Source organism: Helianthus annuus, chromosome 17, assembly GCF_002127325.2.
Source record: "Helianthus annuus cultivar XRQ/B chromosome 17, HanXRQr2.0-SUNRISE, whole genome shotgun sequence".
NCBI lineage: Eukaryota > Viridiplantae > Streptophyta > Magnoliopsida > Asterales > Asteraceae > Helianthus > Helianthus annuus.
The window spans coordinates 21,501,629-21,519,065 of record NC_035449.2 but is presented as its reverse complement, the minus strand read 5'-3'; the positions used below and the strand labels follow the sequence as shown (position 1 = coordinate 21,519,065).

General features: G+C 38.0%; 1 protein-coding gene and 1 long non-coding RNA gene across 3 annotated transcripts; both read right to left on the bottom strand.

Annotated features, from left to right (window-relative positions):
* Positions 1 to 10,018: 10,018 nt before the first annotated feature.
* Positions 10,019 to 11,070, bottom strand: LOC118489138. Of its 2 annotated transcripts, none has more exons than XR_004886339.1 (4): positions 10,960 to 11,070; positions 10,607 to 10,804; positions 10,215 to 10,384; positions 10,019 to 10,151 (listed from the first exon to the last, which is right to left on the bottom strand). It is a non-coding gene; the product is annotated as an uncharacterized LOC118489138 (long non-coding RNA). The 2 variants fall into 2 exon arrangements; XR_004886340.1 differs by having other exon boundaries at positions 10,607 to 10,799.
* Positions 11,071 to 12,218: 1,148 nt separating this feature from the next.
* On the bottom strand, positions 12,219 to 13,379 carry LOC110923825 (uncharacterized mitochondrial protein AtMg00810-like). Its single transcript, XM_022167881.1, has one exon. It carries the CDS (start codon positions 13,377 to 13,379, stop codon positions 12,219 to 12,221), a length of 1,161 nt encoding a protein of 386 aa, XP_022023573.1.
* Between the last annotated feature and the right edge of the window lie 4,058 nt (positions 13,380 to 17,437).

Here is a 17,437-nt window from a genome sequence, read left to right as displayed (position 1 = left end):
TTGACTCAAAAAGAGAGACCTTTTGTTTGGGGTCCCGAACAAGAAGAGTCTTTTCAAACGCTCAAGGACATGCTTTGCAATGCTCCTATCCTAACGCTTCCTGATGGTAACGATGATTTTGTCGTGTATTGCGACGCTTCAAACCTTGGTCTTGGTTGTGTCCTTATGCAACGTGACAAAGTTATCGCTTACGCATCGAGGCAACTCAAAATTCATGAGAAAAACTATACTACTCACGACCTTGAACTTGGTGCGGTCGTTTTTGCATTGAAGATTTGGCGACACTACCTTTATGGTACTAAATGTGTAGTCTTCACCGACCATAAGAGCCTTCAACACATCTTCAATCAAAAAGAACTAAACATGCGTCAACGTCGTTGGGTGGAATTGTTAAACGACTATGACTGCGAAATCAAATACCACCCGGGTAAGGCGAATGTAGTAGCCGACGCCCTGAGTCGTAAAACTCACGTCCAAAGTATCCGTTGTTTCCAACTCGTCCACGATCTTCAAAATCGCATACGTAACGCCCAGTATACATCCGTTAATGAGGGTAACCTCTACAACGAAATGCAATGTGGTGCTGAGAATAGTCTTGTGTCCAAACCCGATGGTATTCTATACTATCTCAATCGCATCTGGATTCCCAATCGTGACGATCTTCGCAATTTCCTGATGAAGGAGGCCCATAACACGAAATATTCTATTCACCCTGGTGCCGATAAGATGTACCATGATATGCGTACTTCCTATTGGTGGCCTGGAATGAAGAAGGATATAGCCACCTTCGTTTCTAAATGTCTTACGTGTTCCAAAGTAAAAGCCGAACATCAACGTCCCTCTGGCTTGCTCGAACAACCAATAATTCCCGTTTGGAAGTGGGAGAGCATTGCCATGGATTTCATCACTAAGCTTCCTCGCACTACAGCTGGTCATGACAGCATATGGGTCGTCGTTGACCGATTGACCAAATCAGCTCACTTCCTCCCCATTCGTGAAGACTTCAAAGTCGAGAAATTGGCTAAGGTCTACATGAAGGAAATCATCTGTCGTCATGGGACGCCCATTGATATCATTTCTGATCGTGATGCTCGTTTTACGTCTCGTCTTTGGGAAACTTTTCAATCTGCTATGGGTACTAAGCTTAACCTTAGCACCGCCTTCCATCCTCAGACTGACGGTCAAACCGAGCGTACTATCCAAACCTTAGAGGATATGCTTCGTTCATGCGTAATAGATTTTGGTGGCAACTGGGATACATACTTGCCCTTGGCTGAATTCTCGTACAATAACAGCTATCACACGAGTATCCAAATGGCTCCTTTCGAAGCATTGTATGGTCGCAAGTGCCGTTTCCCTATTTCTTGGCACGAGATTGGTCAAGCCCAAATCACCGGTCCCGAGCTTATACAAGAGGCTACGGACAAGATTTTACAGGTTCGAGACAACTTATTGAAAGCCAGGAACCGACAGAAGAGTTACGCTGACAAAGGACGCAAACCTATGGAATTCGAGACAGGTGACAACGTGCTTCTCAAGGTATCCCCTTGGAAAGGCGTGGTTCGATTTGGCAAGAAAGGGAAACTCGCACCTCGCTACGTTGGTCCTTTCAAGATTCTCGAAAGGATTGGCAAGGTTGCGTATAGACTGGACCTGCCTGAAGGACTCAGCAATGTACACCCTGTCTTCCATGTGTCCAACTTAAAGAAATGCCTAGCTGACGAAGGACTCCACGTTCCTCTCGAAGACTTGCAAGTCAACGAAACACTTCACTTTGTAGAAAAACCGGTCGAAATCATGGACCAAGGAACCAAGCAATTGAGGCGCAGTCGAATTCCTATTGTCAAAGTTCGATGGGAAGGAAAACGTGGCGCTGAATTTACTTGGGAGCTCGAAAGCGAAATGAAATTGAAATATCCTCATCTTTTCCCTGAGTCTTCCTAAATTTCGGGACGAAATTTCCTAAAGGAGGGGAGACTGTAACGCCCTGTGTTTTGTACTTTCTATTTATAGCTTGTCTTACTCGTGTTGCTAATTTTGGAAGCTTTGTATCATTGTACTCGTTCCTTCTAGTACTCGTTGTAAACTCGAGATTTTGATCATGAATGAAAACTTGCATTTCCTTGTTACATACTATACATACACCATAATACGATTAATCATGAGATCATTTGATACTTCTTTGTGATACTTACAAACATATGTTGAACTTGTAAATATGTGACATATACTTGTTACTTACAAACATGTTACATACTTGTACATTACACTTTTTGCCTAGTTAAATCATGTTTTATTTCATATTTCACCTTGTTACAAGTTAGGGGAAACATTGTTGCATATTATTACACAACTTAACTAATAAAATTACTCATTATAATGTTTTAAAAAAAAATAAAAAACTAAAGAAACATGGCAGCCCAAATTCAGCAAAATTCAGCCCCATATAGTTGGGTTTTGTGGGCTAGTTTCAAGGTGTAACCCCTTCTAAACACTTCCAAAGCCCAACCCATTGAAACCCTAATCCTTCCCCCTATAAATACCACTTATAACCAGCCTCCCTACCACTTTTGCAACACTAAAAACTCTCAAAACATCCTCCAAACCGTAGCTGAAAGCAAAGGTTCGAGTAGATTGACACCCCTTCACGAAAATGAGCATAACTCACTCAATTCTTATCCGATTCACTCGATTCTTTTTCCTACTTGCTTGTATAATCATGGGGTTCGATTCCTAGACTTCTCCTTGGAGAAATCAGACCTGGAAATGCCCCGAAATAGTCCATAAACTTTCTGTTTGTTTTTATGTTCATCAAAAACTTGTTTAAATCTATGCAACTTGTGTCCAACACATCTCATACCTATGTCCTAATGCTTACAACTTATCCCATGGTTGGTTAAGCTTAAAAACAAGGTTGAGACATCTAAATCAGAGGTTAAAACCTCATAAACTTTCTGTTTTTAATTAGGGTTTTACCCACAAGTAATGTTCAAGTGTGAAACTTGTTGAATGTGTGATGGTTGGATTAGCTTGGGCTATCCTTTATAAGAATCCACTCATTACTTGATGTTTTGCTATAGATTAGTTGTTGTTAATACCTTGATACTTGTATGTTCATGACCCTCCTTGTTGTTTATAACAACAAGTGTAGTGGTGAACAATAGAGGTGCCTAAATGGAAGCTTGTTCTTCCTACCTCATGTATGTATTCTATGACACAAAGAGGTACCTAAATGGAGACATTAATCTCCTACCTCATGCTTGAATCATAAGACTTGTAAACTATATAATATCTAAGTTATTCTATATGTATACATCTAAGTAACTAAGACTTGATGATGACTTAATAGTTATTTGTTAAGTGGACGTTACATCATCTATGACCATGCCCTTGTTACGACTCTAATGGATCTTAGAATCCATGAAATCATACCAACTCTTTTGAGTTTCAATAGTGTCAAGAACAAGAGTTATGCGTACAAGATGATTATTTTCACCTATGTTACTTTCTATATATTAAAAACTCCGAATCTATAATCTTCCGTTATACGCCAAACTCACACACCTACGTTTCCTTGTGTAGAAGGACAAGGTGCTCCGAACTAATTCATCTACAAACTTGCTCTCGGAATTTCAAGTCACCACTTGTAAACCGTGAGTATACTCGTATTTCCCCCTTTTTACTTTTACCACTTTTGGGGTGTAACATGTTTACCTATTAACTTACACATGAACACTTTGTTAAACACATGAACGTTCCTATAACATGCTTGTATACGTGATGACTTGATACTTTAAACTTGGGTTATTCTTATGTGTTGAACTTATCATTAACTTCGTACGAGCCAAACCTTGACATATGTAGCGCTATAGGATTAACGACCCGCCCGTAAACTTGAGGTTATGTCTTGAGCATATTGCGTTTTCTTGGTTTGATATGTTAGACACATGCCATATTTAAGGTTTATCTTGAATCATATGCTTGCCATGAGGAATTGATCACACTTTTTAACTTATGCTATGTACGTACCAAACTTGTATACTCGCCTTTGCTTTTGCATTGAATTGTATTTTTAAACATGTTACAGGTTGATGATGATGAAATGAAAACGGATAGCAAAGATGCCTAAATACTCACTTAGACGTTTAGGTTTAAAGTGTTGTATCAATTTTGTTTATGTTATGTTGAACAATGTTGTTATTTGCTTTTCTTGTAATGTTTTGACATTTATTTTGGAAATGAAATTTGGATTATTAAATTATTGTCACAAATAGCGTTATGATGTCTCGAGCAATCTTCACACTTCGTCTCATCCCGATGTTTCCGCCATTGGTTGGGGTGTGACAAATATATATAAATGTTACTATATAAATTCCGACCTCAAATATATATAAATGAATTGGTGGATATAATTTTTTTTTTTTTTTTGACAAAGTTTAAAGATCATGAAGCAAAACACGTATGAAGTATATACTTGTGCTAACGAAATATATTCAGCTTCAATTATATCATGACATCTAACTACACCGTACCTATCATAGAATAAATATGAAAAAAAAAATAGTAGGCTTTTATTTCTGTTAAATAATTTAATCAACAATGTAGTTAAATCCCTAGCAGCTTCTTCATCAGTTTTCACCAATAACTTTTCATCCTTCACAGAACTGTATCCTGTCCCAACTGGATTATTCTAATTTCCCACAAAATTATTAAAAAGTTTAGTACTTTCTATTCATTTATAAATTATAAATTATAAATCTTGTAAATTTGCTACACATTTCATACCACAAATAAAAGATCTGCCCTTTCTGAGCCATGTGAAGTTTCTTGGGTTAAGATCCAATGGCCCCACCTCACCAAAGTTTCCTATTCCAACCCTTGAACCACCATGCATTTCATTCATCACAAAAAAATAGTTATAACTTATAAAGATTATATCTTTATCCTCTCTATACAAACTATAAAATGAGTTTTTTTTTATTTTTATTAAAGATTTAAAATAAATAGAGTCAGAAGTACTTACTGATCCACCTTTCAAATTAGCCATGTATCAGTATTATGTAGATGGTGGAGAAACAATGATGTGTAACAATCCATATTGATAGGACATAAATCATCATTTGGGATTAAAGCATGACATTTACCAACAACAAATCAAACATATAAACCCAGTAATGTAAAAGAAATTGAAAGGATGCCAATGAAAAAAAAGGAATTGTAACTTTGTTTCCAGTAGTTATTTGACAAATTATCCCCTACTAAAAAGCAAATTAGTGACCCATTACTCAAGATCCACTACTTTTCTAATAAAACGTGACTTAATAAACAAACTGTGGCTGACCCGTTTGACCCGGCCCAGCTGCATAACCGTATCAAGTGGCCCGTTTGTTGAGCCCGCCAAGATTAATCCTTACAATATAATCATAACATTATACCACTAACACATCTTTTTCTTAATTTTATTTATAAAAAATCAACACATAAGCTTCACAAAGATGATTGAACAGTTCTGAATGTTGATTGATGGGTTAAATCGAGCTATAGGGGAATGTGTAACTGTTTTGATCTCACTGAAAATGTGTAACCGATGTTATGTAATCAAGGCCTTGTAACCGATGTTATGTAATCAAGGCCTTGCACAGTCCTGCAAAGTGGTAGAATGATGGATAAATTTCATTAAACTTGTGTTGTAATACATTTTTTTAGAATATGCATATATTTTACCGACTCGGTAAGAGAATTGTCCAAAAGCTACAATAAATGGCACAGATTCAAGATCTCTTACAATACCTTCGGCACTCTCCACATGGTTATAATTTCTCCTCTTCCACAATACCTTCGGCACTCTCCAATTCATAGATTCGCAGCACAACAAACTCCTCAATTGGTGTGCTTACTTGTTTTGACCAGCCTTGACCCGTTTGACAAACTTTGACCAAAACCCAAAGAGCTTCAAATCTGTCAAGAAAGGAACCCAAATCGGATTATATCAGTCTTGAAAAGCATAAAACAACAGTATGATAATTCAGACTCGTCCATACTGAGACTCGTCCCTAAATCACTTACAAACTCGAATTAAGAATTAATTGGACGAACAATAAAAAAATGAAAACAAAATAATCTCGACTATCAGCAATTTTGCATGAGTTTCCAGCTTCTGTGACGAACCTCTTCATAATCTCGACTACCAGCAATTTTCTTTAGTAGATCAAGTCGTTGTGAATCTTTCATCACAGTCAATAATGATATCTACAATAAATTCACTTCTATTAGCAAAAAGCACCAGACTTCTGCTCCATGAAACAGGTTTTGTCAAAACATTTTACATTTCAATCATCTGTGGCTGACCCGTTTGACCCGGCCCAGCTTCATAACCGTATCAAGTGGCCCGTTTGTTGAGCCCGCCAAGATTAATCCTTACAATATAATCATAACATTATACCAGTAACACATCTTTTTCTTAATTTTATTTTAAAAAAATCAACACATAAGCTTCACAAATATTGATATGGTCATCTTCAGCCTTATATTCATGTTTCAAAGGTAATAATTAGTGAAAATAAATATAATTAAAGATTAAACTGGTGCGTACCTGCATGTATGAGAAGGGGAGGAAAGGGGAATTACTTGTCTAGAACCATGGCGAAAAAAAAAGAGAGAATGGAAATTCATGATCAATTCAAAACACATGAACATGAAAACTTTATTCATAACTTCTGATCCAGTTTCCACATTTATAAAAGTTGAGAAAACACCAAAGTCACAGAGAAAAAAAAAGAGCAAGCAAACATCATACCATTCACTTTCCCACCAAACCAATCTACATAATCACCAACATTCATTCATTACCCATCATCTACTCATATTATATTTACATTCACTATACACCATTTTCACACCCTTTCTCGGTGCATTGTTAGGCTTTTACGGTTACTCCACCGTTTGTAAGTCAAAGTCAATTCAGGTCAAAGTCAACGGTCAGCATGCTTTGCAAAGGTTATTAGTTGTGACATTAGAAGAACGCTACTCTCGAATTGGACTTGTAGGCACACATAGCCTGCTCCTTTTGGGTTCGGAAATCCTGACATTAGATATTGCAACAGCAAGCGCATCGACTAAGCCTGAATCGTCTTGTTCTTCTGAATTATCATGGCTTAAACATCTAGATGTAGGGGATGAGTGGTTAATTACTGAATCACCATTAATAGTCAATTTTCTGGTCAACTCAAGTACAGATGTTCTAGTTGCTGTTGGTGAGGCAAATATTATACGCAAAACATCTTCATTGCCTACCAGATGCCAAGGCATATATATTAGATAAAGTACACTTAAACCTTTCTATCGTCATAGATTCATTGCCACTTACATTCACCACAGAAAAAAAAATCAAAATTTAAACCAAAGGGTTGTTGACATCTGAAAAACGAAGGCCTAAAACTATCTTTATTTGACTAAATAAAGTCAAAGTCAGACTTGAAAGTCATAGATGTTGCATCATATAATGACATCTTAGTGAAGTTTTTTAAAAATAATAACTCAGGTTCAGATCATAGCTGTCAAAGGCACAAGGTGCTTAAAACGTGAGGACTCAATGGCATAAACATTCCATTTTTGGGGTTTTAGACATGTTTTAGGCTTCTTTTGAGATAGTTTAGGCTGGTTCCAAGTCACTCGCCTTGTCCGAGGGCCTAGTCGCGCAGCCTAAGAGCCTTTAACTAATCTTTGTTTGGTTTTTCTTTTTCTCTGTTGTTGAGATTGTAGCAAAACAGTAGTTAGAGTTGATCAAAATTTAGTAAAAAGCAAGTGACTAAAAATCAGGATAAATCAATTTGAGGGTTGGTAGGCTTGGTTTCAAATCCAAGCCGACCGAGCCAACTCGGTTTGTAATTGAGCCGAGCCCGAGCTTGCCCTAGCTCAGCTCGGCTCGGCTCGGCTCATGAACAGCCCTACGTGAACCTGATAAAACAAATAAATGTAATAAAATATTGCAAAAGTTAAAAAAAATGCAAACATATTCCCTGAATATATGTTCCACTAAAGACTACTATTCGTTTTTCTTACTCGCAAAATGTGAATCAAGAAAGTTAAAAAAGTAAAATATATAACCTTACTTGAGTGTGTGATGAGAAGAAAAAGAAAGCTTCAAAAATATCACATAATTCAGGTGTTTTATAATCCGCAATAGCTTCAGATGGCATTCTAAGATCTTGCACTGTCAACCATGCCATGATATGAAAAATACTCATCCTGATACGTCAAGGTCAAAATCAAACAATGGTTATCCAAATGTGTCAGGTTAAAAAAAATCGCCCAATATCTACAGTTAAAGTAAGTTAATTTAAAATAAGTTAATACACACCATTCTACACACAAATCACTTGTTTTACCCAAACACTCACAACAGTTAATTGAGTTTATAATACTTCATCTTCATAGCCTCTTAAAACTAATCAAATCATCATCTTCAACTTCAAGAGACAAATTTAATCATCTTCAACTAATTTTTCATACAGATCTTCAACTAAATTTAAGCAGATTCAAACTCAAAAATAATAATAAAAAACAAAAACATTTTCTTGCAACAAACAACAAAAATCGATTAACACATACAACTACACATATTCAACAATGGTGTTGATCTATAAAAGGGGTCATTTTCTTAGCAACCTCTCTATCTTTCACAACAGCCAAACTGCAACAACATATCAACTGAAAACCTTAATAAAGGTAGTTCCTTTCATCCCAAAAAACATGACAGTTTTAATCCAATGGGTATGGTCTCATACCTGATTCGTGAATCACCATGGCCCGTACTTTTGGAGACAGTAAAGATCATTATATCATACGTTGCAAGCGATAAAATTGGTGTATATTGTGGCCGGTAATAAGAAAGATTATCAATCAGAATCCCCTTATCTCCTTTGACTACATCATGTCTCGTGAATCCATTAGGGTTGTTTGGAGAAGTCACGAGCTCAATGTAGGGTTCTTTTTTATTAAACTCGTATGCATCACCCGCCCATTTGTGCAACCCTGACTTCAAGAAATTAAAATCGCCATTGGTATCCTGCATATTTAACAAATATGTTAAAACTTCAAAAAATAAACAAAAATTAACCCATACCTTAATATATTATATTAAGATATATTAATAATATACCTCCATCTTGTGGCTAGGTTGACTGCAAAATGTCATCTACATCAAGTAGCACACAAAGGTCGTCTTCAATCATGATTCTAGCTACGAGCAACTGTTCTCGTTCCAACGGTTTCTCAGATCTTTCGGTTCAGACATGCTATCACCCAAACTGTGCTGCAAAAGGTCGGGCCAAAGAATTCACACCATATACAGATGGTTGAGCTCTCAGTGACATAACCAAGATCACACGTCCCAACATCTCATAACTATTAACACAGTTAAATATATGAGTGTAAAATAACTAATTAGAAAATTATATTCTTTCTTACCGAGTAAGGACTCCAATTTGGTTAAGGAACCATGCCAAATGAAAATACTATAAGACCATAAGCATCTGGTGAGTATAAACCATGTACTAATGGTGGCCTCGCAACCCTATAGCAGGCGGCGGATGATGGACCAAAAGCACATGGCGCGTATGGACCAAGGAGCGTGTTACCTGCCACGAAACTTACATCAAGTCATTAAGAATATCATCTAAAAACGCAGCCAGTGGTTTAATCCACATTACTCACTAAATTATTAAATGAACCCACAAAACTAATTTTTACCAATTCGTATTACAAAAGACGATTTCAAAAAAACAGAAATTTAGTCACTTTTTAGGAAAAAACCACCAAATATGTTAAAACTTCAAAAAATAAACAAAAATTAACCCATACCTTAATATATTACATTAAGGTATATTAATAATATACCTCCATCTTGTGGCTGGGTTGACTGCAAGAGACAGTTAATGTCATCTACATTAAGTAGCACACAAAGGCCATCTTCAATCATGATTCTAGCTGCGAGCAACTATTCTTGTTCCAACGGTTTTTCAGATCTTTCGGTTCAGACATGCTATCATCCAAACTGTGCTGCAAAAGGTCGGGCCAAAGAATTCACACCATATATAGATGGTTGAGCTCTCGGTGACACGACCAAGATCACACGTCCCAGCATCTCATAACTATTAACACAGTTAAATATATGAGTGTAAAATAACTAATTAGAAAATTATATTCTTTCTTACCGAGTAAGGACTCCAATTTGGTTAAGGAACCATGCCAAATGAAAATACTATAAGACCATAAGCATCTGGTGAGTATAAACCATGTACTAATGGTGGCCTCGCAACCCTATAGTAGGCGGCGGATGATGGACCAAAAGCACCTGGCGCGTATGGACCAAGGAGCGTGTTACCTGCCACGAAACTTACATCAAGTCATTAAGAATATCATCTAAAAACGCAGCCAGTGGTTTAATCCACATTACGCACTAAATTATTAAATGAACCCACAAAACTAATTTTTACCAATTCGTATTACAAAAGACGATTTCAAAAAACAGAAATTTAGTCACTTTTTAGGAAAAAACCACCAAATATGTTAAAACTTCAAAAAATAAACAAAAATTAACCCATACCTTAATATATTACATTAAGGTATATTAATAATATACCTCCATCTTGTGGCTGGGTTGACTGCAAGAGACAGTTAATGTCATCTACATCAAGTAGCACACAAAGGCCGTCTTCAATCATGATTCTAGCTGTGAGCAACTGTTCTCGTTCCAACGGTTTCTCAGATCTTTCGGTTCAGACATGCTATCATCCAAACTGTGCTGCAAAAGGTCGGGCCAAAGAATTCACACCATATAGAGATGGTTGAGCTCTCGGTGACACGACCAAGATCACACGTCCCAGCATCTCATAACTATTAACACAGTTAAATATATGAGTGTAAAATAACTAATTAGAAAATTATATTCTTTCTTACCGAGTAAGGACTCCAATTTGGTTAAGGAACCATGCCAAATGAAAATACTATAAGACCATAAGCATCTGGTGAGTATAAACCATGTACTAATGGTGGCCTCGCAACCCTATAGCAGGCGGCTGATGATGGAACAAAAGCACCTGGCGCGTATGGACCAAGGAGCGTGTTACCTGCCATGAAACTTACATCAAGTCATTAAGAATATCATCTAAAAACGCAGCCAGTGGTTTAATCCACATTACTCACTAAATTATTAAATTAACCCACAAAACTAATTTTTACCAATTCGTATTACAAAAGACGATTTCAAAAACAGAAATTTAGTCACTTTTTAGGAAAAAAACACTAACTGGATCAGAACAGCCCATGTCAAATCCACTACAGATTGTACCAGGCATGTCAAATCCACACCCGAATGGCTACATAATGTCAAATGTCCACCTTAATAACTGACAAAAAACAAATGAAACCCCAATAACAACAACCTGATAACACAAATGGTGAAATAGCCAAACAGTAACAAAATCAAACATTAGAAATAAGGTGCCAGCAAGAAAAAAGTATTACCTTCCTTTTGGGTTGGTTCCTTTTGTAGAACCAATAAAATGAAGTATCCATAGCAAGAATATCTAGATCATACAGTGACGTCACAATTCAAGGAACGATTTCAACAATTTTGTATCTTCATAACACTGAACCGTGTAAAGCAATTTTAGCTCAGGGCCTCAGGATTTACACTCGTGCAGAATATGTTTAGTATTAGTAACTTTGCCCATGTTTTCACATGCATTCATAAAAACGCCAAATTAAAACCACCTCCAATAGATTTGTCCTCTAATATTTTTTTGTAGACATTTTCATTTGTTGTTTTCATTACTCACCAACATGCCTACTGTCCGGAAACTTCTTGTGTAAATACTTTGCACAGTCCTGCAAAGTGGTAGAATGATGGATAAATTTCATTTAACTTGTGCTGTAATACATTTTTTTAGAATATGCATATATTTTACCGACTCGGTAAGAGAATTGTCCAAAAGCTACAATAAATGGCACAGATTAAAGATCTCTTACAATACCTTCGGCACTCTCCACATGGTTATAATTTCTCCTCTTCCACAATACCTTCTATTAGAATTGTAAACCTTGCCTCCTTCATTCATTAACAATGATATATATACAATGATACCTATCTCCAATTTTCATAAAGAGATTTACATAATCACAGAACATAATTACATTCCAAATATATCCATATTCTATTACACCCCCGCAGTCGAAGCTTGAGGAGGCCGAATGTTGAGGCTGGACCGAAAATCATCAAACAAAATACGAGGCAAGCCTTTAGTGAAAATGTCCACAATCTGAAATCGAGATGGAACATGGAGGACACGAACCTGTCCACGCTGAACTAGTTCACGAACAAAATGTATGTGTAACTCAATGTGTTTAGTACGCTGATGTTGAACCGGATTCCCCGAGAGATATACAGCACTTATATTGTCACAAAAGACAATGCTGGCCTTACGCATTGGTTTGTGGAGATCCAATAGGAGATTACGAAGCCATGACAATTCAGCAATGACATTGGCAACACCACGATACTCAGCTTCAGCACTAGATCGAGAAACAACGGCTTGACGCTTGGAAGACCAGGACAATAAATTAGAGCCAAGATAAACACAGTACCCGGATGTGGATCTACGTGTGTCAGGACACCCGGCCCAGTCTGTATCCGTGTATGCACGAAGCGATAAATCACCAAGCGAGCCCAAAGTAAGCCCAAAAGAGGCAGTGCCCTTTAAGTAACGGATGATACGTTTGAGAGCATTCCAGTGATCAATACGAGGAGAGTGCATGTACATACACACCTGTTGAACTGCATAACTAATTTCGGGCCGAGTAAAAGTCAAATATTGAAGTGCACCTGCCAAACTGCGATACTGAGTTGGATTGTCAAACTCGGGGCTAGACGTGGCACTGAGCTTCGGATTGTAGTCAACGGGTGTGGCAACCGGGTTACAAGAAGTCATACCTGCCCGTTCAATAATACCATTAGTGTATTGTTGCTGAGAAAGAAACATAGAATTTCCTGTTCGAGTAACTTGAACTCCAAGAAAATGACTAAGGGGGCCGAGATCTTTCATGGCAAATTCATCACCTAATCGACGCATAAGATGATCTCGAAGATAGTCCGTAGATGTCGTAAGAATAACGTCGTCGACGTATATTAGTAAGTAGGCCACATCAGTACCACGATGATAAACAAACAGAGAGTGATCATAACGACTCTGTCGAAACCCAAGAGTGATAACAAAGTCTGTAAATCGTTGGTAGCATGCACGTGGCGCCTGTTTCAATCCATAAAGAGACTTCTTGAGAAGACATACATGATCAGGAAAGTGTTTATGCCGAAAACCCATCGGTTGATACATATAAACCGTCTCATTTAAATTAGCATGTAGAAACGCATTTGTGACATCCAACTGATGTATCTTCCACGATTGAGACAAGGCAAGTGATAAAACAGTACGTATAGTAGCCGGTTTAACGACCGGACTAAAAGTATCACCACAATCCACCCCAATCTATTGATTACTCCCATCACAAACCAAACGCGCTTTGTACCGTTCTAACGTACCATCCGACTTGTATTTATGACGAAACAACCACAAACTACGTAGCATATTCATGTGTGGTTGTCGAGGGACAAGTTCCCATGTCTTATTTTTAATAAGGGCATGAAACTCGAGAGTCATGGCGATAAACCATTCCGGAACGGACAAGGCATCTTTGGGAGATTTAGGTAACGAAACAACGGAAGTGGTGAATAAGTTGAGAAATTGTTGTGGTTTGGAGATACCATCCATGGCGGGAGTACGCATAGTGCGAGTGGAGGTAGAGGGTGGTGGAGTAATCGATGTATGAGAAGGTTGAGATGTGTTATCAGTTTGAGTCGTGGAAGATGTAGGATGGATTTGGGCCGAAGAGAGATCGGGTTGGATGATAGGAGGAGAAACAAGGGGAGTTTGGGCCTGATGAACAGGAGACGAGTGAGTAGGAGACGTGGGCTGGGTAGACATGGGATGTGGTGACGAGAGCGGAGGTGGAGGGGTACTAGGTGGGCTGTTAAACAGAAGCGAAGGGGAGGAGCCTGAGGTTGGGCTGGGAGTGTGAGATGTGGAGTTAGATGGGCCAGTGTTAGTGGAAGTAGATGGGCCGTGAAGAGTGGGCTGGTGAGAAGAGTTATGTTGTGGGCTAGGGGGTGTGGTCGGCTGTTGACTAACAGGAAGAGTGAGGTGAGCATTTGAGGGAGGATTGGTCCATAGAATAGGGTGAGTAGAAGTGTTGAGAAATTCGTAGGACCGAAGGTCCGATGAGGCACGATCAACATATGGGAAAGTTGATTCGTCGAAAATAACATGACGGCAAATAATAATCTTATGAGTGGCTAAGTCAAGACACTTATTGTCACACCCCGATTTCCACGTGTATCACCGGTGGGCCCGGTGGGGGATTACCGTGACGTAGTTGGCAACAATATAGTCAAACCACACAATTATATGAATGCACAGCGGAAGCATAAAGATAAATATAATTCAACCTTTTGAATGTAATATCAAGTGTATTACAGAAGTCGAATTGTATCCACAGGGGATCAAAATAATAATAAAGTATTGTTCAGTCAGATACAGCATCAAGCTTGCGAGACTTATCACGATGCTAGGAAGCTATTACCAGCCAATTTTCGTGTAGTACCTGCACTTAATCTTTTTGGGAAAATACGTCAGTTTACACTGGTAAATACGTTCAACTGACACATTTGAAAATGTTTATTAAAATTGATTTGAATGCACGAGGCACAAACTCTTTTATAACTTGGGAAAATTATTAAAATCTTGTGAACAAATTACATGTCCTTTTATGCGTTCAATAGCCCGGATCCTGTCCGGGTTAAAGATTAATAGACACACCACATTGCGTAAAACCGTAGTGTAAAAACCAACGGCTACGTCTTTTAATAATAATGTCGACATAATATACCGGGTGTACGCCTACACCGGGATGTCGAGGTCGTGGCCATTTCGTAAAATGATGCCAAGGATATCCGGGACAACGGTCATTAACCCCCCAAAGGCTTTTAAGTAACAAGACTGTTTAAATGAGCCGATCACATTATTCAATTAACCACCTAAGCGATGGAAGATATGATGCTCAATCAAGCGGTATTTTATATATCGTAACCCAAGCCCGTATAAGGGAAAATAAGTTAAAAGTATTTACCTTTGCAAGTATATTCCTTAATGGATTACGTCACAGATAGCTTTTACTGGGGCTCCTATTCTGGAACGAAGGTTTTAATTAACCTATTAGAATCCTAACGGGTCTTTATATTGGTCGTAGCCTAGACCGGTTGGTTCCGAAATATAAATACGGTTTAATCGCGCGAAAAGGCGAAAACCGAGAATGGAGTGTGATTCTGACCCAACAAGTTCAGAGACTTGTTTTATATGGGTTTAAGGTTCACACTCTGGATTTCGGGGTCAAAATAATATGGTTTGACCCATATCGGCTAATTTATGAAAACTAGTTTCATAAGCCGAATCGTGCGCGCGATAGGCGCAACGGTTAACCATGAGAGTCCTACACTTATTTCCTAAGTCAATATGCCTTAAAGAGGTTGTGGTATCAGTAGGATACCTTCCGTGATGCCCGTAACGAGTTTAAGTTAATATTATGCCCCGTAGGGGTTTTTCGGTCATTTTAAAGACTTTTAAAGAGCTTTTCGAGTTCTACAGGAAATCTGAGTTTCCCGAACAGTTTATAAAGTCTAAAATACTTTAATTATTATTTAAAATCAGTAGCAACTGGAATCGGGTCAAAAGACCTTGTAGAACTCAAGTTTTGGCCGAAAAGGGCATATTCGGTATTTACCGAACCGTAGCCATAACCGCAGGTTATGAGCAAGGTAACAATTATTAAAAATCTTTAAAAATCCCAAAATATTATTTTATAACAGTGGGTAAAAGTTTTGGTGACGAAATCTTGGTTTAGATAGGCGTTATGCTAATTGCGCCGTTTATTACAAAAGTTTACTTTAATTGCGCTATTTAGCATAACTCTCATTCTAGACCTCGGATTGACGTGAAACTTTAAGGACATGCTTATAATTTAGTAAGCAAGGTTATGGTCTGTTCACGCGTCCGAAATGCTCGTTTTATTTTAAAAAGGCCGTTACGGTCAACTTTTAGGCGATTAACGGAAATGCGTAAAAGACTCGGACAAACAACGAACCGGTCATAGAGGGTTATACCATCATGTAACCTGGTCCTAAGAGAGTCCTAAGGCATATCTATACCTTACTAAAATGGGTCAGAACTGAAGTCAAAGCAAAAGTCAAACTTTTGCGACATTCGGCTCCGAACCGGGTCAATATAGCAAATAGTCGATTCAAACGAGCGCAAACAAGTTTATATACTTAATATCATGTTTTATGAGTGTCTAAACAGGTTCCATGGCATATACATTACAGATTATGTAAGAATCGCAAAAATAGCTTTCTGTTGACTTTTTAAGCATTCGTTTGACTCGACATTTGAGCTAGTTAGAGTGGTGATCAGAGGGAACCCTTTTAGAGGTTTATTACCCACATAAATACCAACTCATAACTGCTTTTGATCCGTCATAAGCCTGAGCCATTACGGATTTATTTTGATGTCAAACCGTATTTACGACGGTTTGGTTTTTAGCTATTTACTAAGTATAAATCAAACCACAAAGGATCTAATGGACTTACAGAAGCTGAGAGTTGCTTAGAGAACAAAGAAGAATGCTTGAGAGCTCTTAGAATGACCAGAGAAGTGTGTTTTGAGTTGTGTGATAGTTATGAACACAATGTGGTTTATTTATAGTCAAGGACATGCCCTTAGATCATTACAACACATCCTATAAATGAATTTGGATCAATGGCATGTGTCCTAGAGGGTTATGGGTCGAGTAGGGGGCGCCCATGACTCTGGAAAACCCATACATTATTGCCTTGCCGCTTAAAAGAGCCAACAGCCATAATTCTGTCGTTGGGCATCGCTTACGGACCGTATGGCTTCGGCCTTGCGGTCCGTAAGCCATAGGCGGATCATCAGCAATCATTCCCCCTCCTTACGGTCCGTAAGGCATACCCTTTACGGTCCGTAAGGGGTTAAAATAAATCTTTTTAAATCTTTTAGTAATGATTATAAAATCTTGGTAATTAATTACCTGACCTTTCGGGTTTGAAGGGGTAACTTTGCGATATGGCCCTCGGTTAATTACAATTAAGGACCTCGCGTTATTTACCCGTATCGTTAAGCCCCCGGTTAATTTATTTATTATCCGGAAAGCCTTAAATTTTATTATTGACGCTTTTAACCCTTCTCACACGAATTCGATCGTAACTTTCTCGTTTTAAAACGGAACTTCGCGAAATTTATATATTGCATTC

Coding starts and splice junctions, on each gene's coding strand:
- LOC110923825 (XM_022167881.1), bottom strand. CDS start 13,379: ATGGGTTTTCGGCATAAACACTTTCCTGATCATGTATGTCTTCTCAAG.